General features: G+C 34.9%; 1 protein-coding gene across 2 annotated transcripts in view; it reads right to left on the bottom strand.

The window, feature by feature from the left end:
• Nucleotides 1-1,741: 1,741 nt before the first annotated feature.
• LOC115216419 (reticulophagy regulator 3) overlaps nucleotides 1,742-11,867 on the bottom strand; it is a 30,943-nt gene continuing 20,817 nt past the window's right edge. For both annotated transcript variants that reach the window (XM_036506397.1, XM_029785742.2), the window contains exons 5-8: nucleotides 10,950-11,034; nucleotides 9,128-9,262; nucleotides 7,117-7,320; nucleotides 1,742-3,860 (exon numbers count right to left, since the gene is read on the bottom strand). In XM_036506397.1, coding sequence (XP_036362290.1) covers nucleotides 3,376-3,860; nucleotides 7,117-7,320; nucleotides 9,128-9,262; nucleotides 10,950-11,034 — 909 coding nt within the window. In that variant the 3' untranslated portion in view covers nucleotides 1,742-3,375. The remainder of the gene's footprint in view (nucleotides 3,861-7,116; nucleotides 7,321-9,127; nucleotides 9,263-10,949; nucleotides 11,035-11,867) is intronic.

Here is an 11,867-nt window from a genome sequence, read left to right as displayed (position 1 = left end):
TCTTAATTGTGGAGCAAGCCTACTCGTGTCTACATGATTCCTGAAATAATAATAGAGCATAGTTTTCTGGTATAATAGTAAACTAGGTTTCTGAGATATAGGCAATATAAAGTTAGAATTTGGTGATAATATTGGATAGATACTTAAATTGCTCTGTCCAAAATCATTTTGATTGGTTATATTTGTGTTGTCATTGACACTGTATGGGCAGTGAGGTAATGTACCTTATTTAAAAGAAATCTTGCTGCCAACTTCGAGAAAGTTACTACAAAACCAGTTATGGTGGAAAGCCGCCTATTCGAACCTGATGTTTCCAGAATTCTTGTATTAACTAAACCCACTTGGGTTAAGCAACAGTATGATTTCATGTTCATTCCTGCCATGAAACTATAGCAAATGTTTTGTATGGATCAATGCTACACAAGCTTCTCTGGTGTGCACACTGCTGCTGCATAGGCAGCCGTGTCATAAGTCCCGTTAAGAGTTTGGAAGGTTGGGTCTCTAGCAACAATCACTTCCAAATTGGTGTGAAATTTCGTTCCTTTGAGATGTTTCTTCAGTTGTTGAAAGCAGTGATAGTTGGAGGGGGCCACGTCAGGAGTGTAAGGTGAGTGGTCTACCAATTCAAATCCTGTCATATTCTCCATAGTTTCATTTGTTGATGCATTGTCCTGCGGGATACGATAGCATCTCTGCTATAAAGCTTTACACAGTTCATCCACACATAGACGTATTCTGCATTGCTGGTGTAACCCTTTGGCATGTATTTTATGAGGGGTACTCCATCTTAACTCCAGTATCTTTCCAGCTGACTTGGGATGCAGTGAACCATTTATATCGCACCAGCACACGACTCGTGCAGACTAATCCTCTTCACCAGATGTGGCCTTAACATTTCTGTGGAGGATGGGTTTTCTTGAGTACAGCAAGGCACCAGATGCCTCGGTCCTAGAATAGCTGTTTCTATACATGCATCATATAATCTTTCTCTCACTCCAAGAAACATTTGGTTGCCAATTGAGGTGAAAGTGCTGAATTTTCTCGATCCTATTCTTATTCTAGCTATTACTCAATGTACATCCTCCTCTACTACTAATTTGGTCCCCTAAGTAGCAGAAATTATCCACTACCTCTAAAGAGCCTCTGGGGTATTTGAGAAAATTGATTTCTCAAGTGTCTAGTTTTTATGGCTCTAAAAACATCCAATTGAATAGGCCATCATGCTTAAGATTTGGGAAATGAGAGCTGATAACAGGAAGGGCATCCAGCTTTAGAATACTGTCTCAATGAGTGTTGTCCAACCCATACTAGCATAGGAGAGGGTGCAAAAGTGGTGGCTAGCAAGCATCACAAAAAGCTGCTAAAGTAATTGAAAGAAACAGAGCATCTTAAAATAAATAAGGTAACAAAAGGCTTTAAACAGTTCAAATCCTTGCTCTCTCTCTCTCTCACAGTAATTATTGATTCCTCAGATTGAGCAGTATATATTTGGAGGATAAAAGTAATTTGCAGCCCTTTTTCGACTGAAAGGAATAACATCAACTTATTTATCTGGTGTTGGAACTGTTAAAACTAGTTGGAGTAAGATGCAAAGAGAACATGTAAACGTTGTTGCATGTTTGTAAACATAAAAAACAAATTACTGACAATTTTTGACCATGAAAGATTTAAATGCCATGTTGGAGTGAGCTCTCCGAACGAATGATTTTTTTTAAAAGAAAATCATTGGAAACAAGGGAGAGAAATCAAGTCATTTTTTTTATTTATTTATTTTTCTTTGCAAAGGTATCACAATACGTTTTGTTAATCAACAGTAGATAATTAAAGTGCTATCTTCTACATAAATTCATCTAATAAGGCCTTTTTAAATTCATAAGATGGTTGACTAAGTCTGAAATAGTAAACAATTATTTCCCAAAACAGTACAAAGAGTATGTATATATCTGCCTTATCCTTATTTTAATTGACAAAACAAATGCATTTTCTACAAAAATGGCTTGAAACCATGGCCAAGTAATTTTGTTTATAGAAAATAAACCTAATGTAGATTGAAATAATTTTTGGGAGATGAAATTTAAATAGCTCAATGGTAAGGTGAATAAGGAAGCTTATATGTTGATACATAGACATGTATAGAGATAGTTGGCTATGGCAAGTATGTTAGAGAAATGTCTATATTTGTCTTACAGCAGAAACTTTACATTTTATTTATAGAAATTACATTCAAAAAGTTATTAAATCTAACTTTAGAAAGTATTTTGAACTATTGGCAAATACTACCATGATAATTATTTAACTTTTCTGAGAGGTTACACAAGGCCATATTAAGATACTAGCTTTCTCATTTCTTTCATGTGCTTACCCATCTTCTCACAAACATATATATATATTGTTTATGAAGTTAAAAATAAACCGAATGGAGAGAAGATTAGTGTTAGTACTTTTAAATCTCCAGAAAGGATAACAAAATCTTCACAATTTGGAGAAACATCTTACAAAATAGGATCAGCAACAATGCATAAGAGTGAGTGACTAACACTGGTTATCACCTTTCTTACAATAAAATTATTATTCCAAAAGCTATTGTGCCAGGGATATTAAAATTAAAAGTTCAGGACTGACAGCTGTTTTATTTTGGCTATGTAATCAACTTCAATAACAAGGTCCTAACAAACTGAGATTTCACTCCAAAGGTAGATGCTTGAATTTTATGCCAGTCCAATGACAATAGGAATAGGATTTAAATTATAATTTCCTCACTAGTGTTATTAGGTTTTGATGCTGAATAACACTTCACAATCTTCCAAAAAGGTTCACTCAGAGTGAAATCTGAATTGAAGACGAGTCCTTTCCTTATAAATTTCAAACTTAAATATACATTGCATATTTTCATTAATAATAAAGTTCATTTTAAAAATCTATTTACAATTTTAAAAAATTATTTTAAGTGAAAATGCCCAACTTGAAATTATTTGAAAAACATTAAGAAAAGGTATTATCATGTACAACAGGGAAAAGTTCATATCTTACATTAAAAATAAATGGGGATTTTTTTCCCAGGTGAATTTGATAGCTGCTTTTAAAAAATAGTCACCATTTGGTAATTGGAAAAGCAAATTTTCTTTCATTTTGTTTAACATGTATGAGAATACACACCTGTACATGCACATACGCAAAAATATATATTCACAACTATACATACATGTACATATATACATGGTTTTAGGTGCATGTGTATATATACACACAACATGTTAATATATATATGTATATACATGGTTTAAATACATATCAACAAAGCATGAAATTTATCACAAGATGCTGTCATCTGGGTGTTGTAATTTAAATTGTTGTGGCATTTGTTTATAATATTTGTCAGTGGTCATCAAGCTCTGTTGAATCAAGGAACTCAAAGTCATCAGCCAACTCTGTGTCACTATGTTCTGTATAATCTTGTGTAGCTGTTGGTCGAACTTTCCTTCTTCGTTTAACTGTTGCAGTTTCATACTCATGTAGTTCATTCTCTTCATCTGACATTTGCTGATCTGGACCAAGTGCCTCAGGATTTGAGAGACCCTTTAAAGCCATTTTCATCATGGATCCCATTGCTTGTGCTACAATATTTTCTGCAATATCCCGTTCAATGTCTACACTATTATCTTTTTGTGATGTACCACCAGTTCTTGTATCTAAACCAAATTCTCCATCATCAGAATCAGAATCAAAGTGTGTTGGCACAAACTGAATTACATCTGATGATTTGTTATCTAGCAATTCATCATCAGTGTGGTCATCAAATGAGGGCATCTCTTCTCCAAGACCTTCAGCCAAATCTTGCTCTATATCAGTTTCATGGTCATCTGCAAAATACAAATTCATAAACACATATCAGCATATAAAACATTTTCAGCAGTACCAATGCTGTTATCAACCTCATTATCATTTCAAGGTCCTCTTTTTCAATATTGTGTATTTCTTTATTACCCACAAGGGGCTAAACATAGAAGGGAGAGACAAATGGATTGAGTGGATTACATTGACCCCAGTGCGTAACTGGTGCTTAATTTATCGACCCCGAAAGGAAAGGTAAAGTCGACCTCAGCAGAATTTGAACTCAGAACGTAGTGGCAGAGGAAATACGGCTACGCATTTCGCCCAGCGTGCTAACGATTCTGCCAGCTCAATATTGTGATAGACACTTTAATATTTGTCAATATAATCAATCCTGTACATTGTACAGGAGATGCAACAAAGAATATAGCAGCGAATATCCTTCCTAGCACCAACTGTTATGATGAAGCAATCCAAATATTTTTATTGTAATATCAGCATCTTAAGTTCTGTCTTCTCTTGATTTTGAAACAGTTAGGCATTCCATCACTGCTATGTTTTGATGAAATGCCAAAGATTAAAACAGAGCAGAGCACTTACTAGTTCGGAATGTAAAAAGCTGGCCATGCAATATATTTTGTGTGCATCAAAGAGATCAGATAATATAACAAGTTTCAATAAAATAAAGTTTATTAAGTAGTTGGTGATTTCCTGACAAGGGTGTAATATTACAATAGTTGAAGGTGTATCATCCTAAGTATAAAAACAGTACTGTAAGGAATATATTTGTTTTATATTTTGGCACAAGGCCAACAATTTCAGAGAGGGGATGAGGGATAAGTCAACTTCATCAACCCAGTGTTCAACTGGTACTTATTTTATCAACCCCGAAAGGATGAAAGCATTTTGCCCAGCGTGCTAATGGTTCTGCCGGTCGCCACCTTGCAAGGAATATATTTAGGTATTCTAAAGTGTTAACTGCAACTTAGGGGTTTAATTCTATGGGAAGAAAAATCCAAAGCATATTGTAAGAATAAAAGATTTCTAGATCTTGTTAGCAACTTAGGTGAAACTATATTCCTAAGTATATAATACTTAACCCTTTCGTTAGCAACCCAGCCAAAACCGGCTCTAGTACAAATGTCTTGTTTTCATAAGTTTTGAATTAAAATCTTCCACCAAACCTTAGTCACAATTTATGTTCCTAACACTAGCTTAATTGATAACTAAGTTATTTTACTAAATTCTTTGTTATATTTAAAATTAACTGAAAGAAACAGAGCATCTCAAAATAAATATGGTAACAAATGGGTTAATTGTCCAAACCATGTTTATATATTTTAATTATTGATTTTTCGTCTATCTTTTCTGTATACAAATAGAAATAAATTATATGCAAAATGTGACATAATTGATGTCTGTATGGAAAGCTTTTCCTTTTACAACTTTGTTACTGTACTGCCAACATTCATTTAAACTAAAATAACACAAGCCTGCCACAGCTCTCTTACATAGTCTATACCTGGCTCCAATCTTTTTTTTTTTTTTTTTTATTAAACAATATATTCGATATAATAGAATTTGCAATAAATCAAAGATATATCATTTAATAAAATATCATTAATAAACAAAACATCATAATTAATTTACTAAAATAATAATATATAAACATACATATAAATTCAAAATTATACATATATATATATAAAAGATTTATTTATCAATATTAATTTATATTATATTATACTATAATATCATCATTTAGCGTCCGCTTTCCATGCTAGCATGGATTGGACGGTTCATCTGGGAAGCCAGAAGGCTGCACCAGGCCCAGTCTGATCTGGCAATGTTTCTACGGCTGGATGCCCTTCCTAATGCCAACCACTCCGTGAGTGTAGTGGGTGCTTTTTACATGCCACCGGCACAGGTGCCAGACGGGGCTGGCAAACGGCCACGGACGGATGGTGAACATAATATAACACATAGATTACAGTGATTATCAGCAATCTTATAAGATCTAGCATGACTAAGTATTTGCCATTTAAGCTTATATAATTTATTATTATCGTTCAACTTCCATATAAATTTACTTAAACTGGTAATACTTAACTTATCCACGATCCTAGCAGTACATTTGTGATTTGCGATACGTTGTTTAATAAAATTTTCAGTTGGATCAATGTAAAAATAATTAGTCCCTTCAGATTCTACCCTACATCTATACACTAGGTTATTTTGCATACATAAATATTAAAATAAGATTTATCTTTAAATCTACAATTGCAACTTTTAGTTCTATCATAATTACTATTAGGTCCAGTATTAGAGTTAACAGATTCATTAGCATTTCTATTTTCATACAAAATATTCAAACTTTTGTTATTAATTGAAGAGATAATTCTGAATATATTTTTAGATACTGAAAATGCTTATTTGTCGAATTGAATCATATCAAAATATATACTACACATACAATCACAATTTTTTTCCATTCTTCACCACAACTGCCCAATGAACGGGAACGCCAAACTCTGAGTAGCAGATTTTTGTGATGTTTTTGCAACTTTAATAATTAAAAAAAGCATACATACATATAGGCGCAGGAGTGGCTGTGTGGTAAGCAGCTTGCTTACCAACCATATGGTTCCGGGTTCAGTCCCACTGCGTGGCATCTTGGGCAAGTGTCTTCTGCTATAGCCTCGGGCCGACCAAAGCCTTGTGAGTGGATTTGGTAGACGGAAACTGAAAGAAGCCTGTTGTATATATGTATGTGTTTGTCCTCCTAGCAATGCTTGACAACCAATGCTGGTGTGTTTACGTCCCCGTCACTTAGCGGTTCGGCAAAAGAGACCGATAGAATAAGTCCTGGGGTCGATATGCTTGACTAAAGGCGGTACTCCAGCATGGCCGCAGTCAAATGACTGAAACAAGTAAAAGAGTAAAGAGTATATATATATATATATATATATATACACACATATTTACATATATATAACTCTCTCTCTCTTTTGGAGAGGCACTGACCAGCTATACACACACAGGAGTAACTCCCGCCTACCGAATTCAATCACAAAGCTCCGGTCAGCTCGGGGCTATAGCGGAAGACACCTACCCAAAGTGCCACGCAGTGGGACTGAACCCGAAACCATGCAGTTAGGAAGCAAGCTCCCTAACCACACAGCCATATGCATATATATTATTTGGTTAATAAGAGGCTTACACAAATGAAATAAAATAACAGTAGAGTTTGAGCAGATAAAGTTAGAAAGAAACTGCCATACTTACCATCACTATTCTCAATTGAGTGGTTTTCAGAAAGAGCTGGTGTCAGATGATCTGGAGTCCTTTCACCCTCACTCTCAGTTGCTGTTGTAGACAGTGCTGTAGGGTCAGCTTCGGGATATAAATCACTCATCTTAATTTCATCAGAAGGCAGTCCCACATGTGAATTAATTTCATTTTCAGTAGTGCAGCCATCACCTCTGATTGCTGAAATATTAAATGAGAAAGACAAGAGTAAAATCACGCCGAGAGTTGCTGAAGCATGGAACAAACTGCCGGCATCAGTTGTTAGTTGTCGGAGCACTGCATCCTTCAAAACTTCCATGCTTTCTGAGATTCACCAACACTACACCTGATTTTCTCCCCTCCATACACACTCAAGCATGTATCTGACTCATACATTATTCGCTTTCCAGACATTTGTACATTACTGCATATACTCTATACGCACTTTCTGACAAGTTGTGGTGCACTGAGCACTGTATACAATAATTTCATTATTATTATAAAATATAGGATTCTACAAAAAAAAAAAAAAAGAAGAGGAGGAGGAGACATTACAAAGAAAGTTACTTGTTTGATGAATATACTCAGCTCAAAAATTTGACAGTTATTGTACAAATGAAAACAATTAACCTACCTCATTGCAAGTAGATGATAAAAGATATAGATTGCTGTTCTTAAAAGTAGTGATTCTATTTTTAATAAATTTAAATTCCCCTGCCTTACTTGACCGAAATATTTATTGAAATAATGATCATTTTTCTCTTTAATAAAAGTTTAATCTTAATTACTTTAAACATGTTATTACTAACTTTACTTTTGCTTTTCAGATAATTGACATTTCTGTTCATTTTTTTATCCCAGTCACTATCTTATAAAATAACTAGGTTGTTTTTTGCAGCTGTGTGGTAAGAAGTTAGCATCCCAACCACACAGCCCTGAGTTCAGTCCCACTGTGTAGCAAACATTTTCTACTATAGGAAAGCCTTGTGAGTGGATTTGGCAGACAAACTGAAAGAAGCCAGAGAGAGAGAGAGAGACTACCGCTTGACAACCAGCGTTGGTATGTTTACATCCCCATAACTTAGCAGTTCAGCAAAAGTGACAGAACAAGTTACCAGGCTTAAAGAAATAATAAGCACTGGGGTTGATTTGTTTGACTAAAATCCAACATGGTCCAATGACTGAAACAGGTAAAAGATAAAAGATAGTGTAGCACATGTAGACAAATGTTCAATGATGTTAGTAAAGGTCATTGAGTGTTCTGAGTCTTTCAACAATCAACACACCCCAACCAGGATTGATTGGGCTCTAGCCGGTGTCCAGTTACTGCTACCTCATCCAGAGCTCATACTTCCTGATCCGTAGCCACCTCAAAGCAACCACTGACCTTTATAGCCAGCTTGATGGTCTTATACTGACTTTTATGATTTTCAATGTCCAGCATTTTGTAGGCGCTGAAGAGAGACTGGCCTAAAACCCATTGTATAACCACCTGTTGTCTTGACATAACACTACCAGCTCAGCATATTTTTACCTGTTCCTCTTATTTTCTTCCTCATTGCAATCTTCCACAGAAATGGAGCATCTCTAGGCAGTTTCTGAACAACTCTAACATACTTCATTCAGTTGTGGGGTTGAACTTGTCTTTGCCCTCTTGACTACCTCCAGGATCTCTTTCCAGCTGGGTTCCTTCTCATCAAATTCTAGAGCAAGTGTAGCTAAGTTTGATCAATAACTTACCATGGCCTAGGTCTAAGTCCCTGAATTAATCACTGAACGTGGCTTTGAGGTAAATGTCAATTTCACCTTTGAAGTAGGAGGCAAAGTCAGTAAATGTTTAAAAAACATTTACAAGAATATGCCATTGGTATAATAACAATCAAACAACACTGAGTTTATGACCAACTATCTCTATGTTTCGCTCAATATTTAACTGAAAGCATTAACAATCCATTGACATTTTCATCTAACTATAAATAGAATGTGACACACATCAAAAAGTACTTACCACGGATAATAGTCCAAAAAATACTGAAGAATGACATCACATACATAATCCTGCTGGTGACTGGTTCAAGTTTCTGTCTGAATCTCTGAGGCACACGATAATATATTACAGGTGGACATAATAAAAATATTATACCTATGATTAAAAGAAAACAAAGAAAGATTTCTGATCCACATTGTTTTTAAATACACTCTATTTCAAAAAGATATGTGTTATGTGAGACTTACTGTAACAATATTCTACAACCACATGGTCACTAATATTTTACAAATATGGTATTTTTCACAGGTAGAAACAGATGAAAATGCTCACCTGTTTCCAGATAAAAGACATTGATAGAATAAGTACTAGATTTAGAAAGTATAAGTCCTGTGGTCAATTTTTTTTACCAAAGGTGGTGCTCCAGCATGGCCACAGTCACATGATTGAAACAAGTAAAACAATATAAAACACTATGCCGATTTATTCCTGAGCAAGGTTACAGAAAAACAATATTGGCCTTAATTTCTCTATCTGTGTGTATTGGCATATCCCAGAGTATGGTTGCTTTCTCGTTTTCAACCATACTCTGGGATATGCCAATACACACAGACAGAGAAGTTAAGGCCAATATTATTATTATTATTATTATTATTACTGTTGTTGTTGTTGTTCAGGTCACTGCTTGGAATCAAACTCAGAAACTTGGAATTATTTATAAACCCTAAATAATGTACATAATTCCTCATCTCTTAAATATAGAACTGGAGCATGGTTAGTGTCGTGGATGTGTGAGGGGAGGGAAGCCACTAGGGAGGCAAGGACACGGTTGAGGTATTTTGAGATCAATTCCATAGGAAGTTACAGGCGGAGGCGATGGTGTGGCCAGGGTTGTTGGGCTTGTAGGATTTGGGGAAGGAAGTAAATGATGGGCGTGCAAGGAGTATGAACAATGAGGTTGGAAATGGAAGGAGGAAATGAAGTCATAGATAGTGGAGAACACAGTCTGTTGGTAGCTAGGCTTGGGGTTGGAGGGCAGAAGGCAATAGGAGGTGTCTTGAAGTTGGCGGAGAGCTTCAGTCTTGTAGAGGTCTGCACGGCTCCACCCTTGTTGGCTGGTTTTATGATCAGAGACATCGAAGAACCAAGAATTCGGCTGAGAAGATTTTCAGATGTCAGGGACACCTGTGAAAGTTAAACTGGTCCACAACATGTTGGCAGAAGCCTGCAAAATGATCAACTGCTTGGAACTAGCCAGGAGCTGGCATCCAGTGGGATGGTCAGCGGCCTAGGTCAGTGAAGCAGTCCTCTTCATTAGATGCAGGTGGAGTGTTGTGGAATAGTGCATATAGCCTGACATGGCACACAAACCTATGAATATTTGCGCAGTAGTTTGAAAAGTTAAGATATACATACGGCAATTTACATGTGGATCTAGTTGTGTATATATTTGAAATCTAAAGGCTTCCTACTGATGAAAACTAGCCTCAATAAATATTTTTTTTACTGGAATTAGTCAGAAACCATGGTCTGGGAACTAAATGAGATGGTAAACGTTTTTAATTTTCATTCCTTTCAAGAATTTATCCCAAATTAGTGGTTTGAGTTTTCTACTGCTCTTTCTAGCACAAGGCTTTCCTATTTGGAAGCCTCTTGATTTGTTTTAATGTACACGATATTTTTATGTGAATAATATATAGTCTATTGACTAATTCTTTTTTTGTGCTAGGCCACTGGTAATAATAATTATATAATTCTTATTACCCTAATGTTATTTATTATATATATGCTTGTATGTGTTACATTGTCAAAAGCAAATATGGATGCAATGATTTATACTTACCTATTATGTATGATACGATAATGCCAGGTACATAGCACCCTACTATTGCCAAGTTCATACATATATAAGTATTTGTTAGACAAAACTGAAAAAAAAATTAAATTAATGTATAATAGCTGGTATGTCATACAAATTTACTTTTAAAACTGCTCTATTAGACCCCACTTTTTTTTTTTCAGTTGGGTCTTCAGTTAATCATTCTCAGTAAAAATCAATGCAAAATTATCTCTTGCAGATGTAAGACTAAATACTTTACTGTAACTATTACAATAATCACAGAAAAGTATCTAATTCTACATCAATAAGATTGTGCACACTTAAATATACTTAATATTTCACTCCTTAGACATTTACTACATAAAATGTATTTTATCAAATATTATAAAGTTAAATTTTTAAAAATGCTATTGATGCAATTAACAAATCTCAAAATGTTATATATAAAATATCGAGTAAAACAAAGAAGTAGTATTCCTAGTTGTAATCATCGTAATGTTCAGAAATAATCAATTTGATAACTGGATAAGTTTAAATATTTACAGAAATCTATTATATAAAAAAAAGGTTGGCTGGGCAAAACAACTGGGCACTTAACAGTTTGAAAGATATCTACCTTTATTTTTGGGCCCAATCTATCTAGCTAAAAATGAACATTTTGGCAGGATTCCACATCTATAACATGGTGAGTTGAAAAATTACTTATTAAAAGAATATTCATGCTGTCAACAGACAAAATCTCCCACCAGGAGTGTTCAAAAGCTAAAAACAAGCAAGGTAAGATAACTCCAATAAAATTAACTAAGGTTATTTGAATTATCCCCTTGGTTTTCTTTTTCCCTGTCTCCCCTTCTGTGTATATGTGTGTGTGTGTGTATATAGTGAAATTTATATGCCAACAGAATTTGGCCATCCTATAAA

This window comes from Octopus sinensis, linkage group LG10, assembly GCF_006345805.1.
Source record: "Octopus sinensis linkage group LG10, ASM634580v1, whole genome shotgun sequence".
NCBI classification, from domain to species: Eukaryota; Metazoa; Mollusca; class Cephalopoda; order Octopoda; family Octopodidae; genus Octopus; species Octopus sinensis.
Note: the sequence above shows the minus strand (reverse complement) of the source record. Positions and strands in the feature narration are given on the sequence as shown.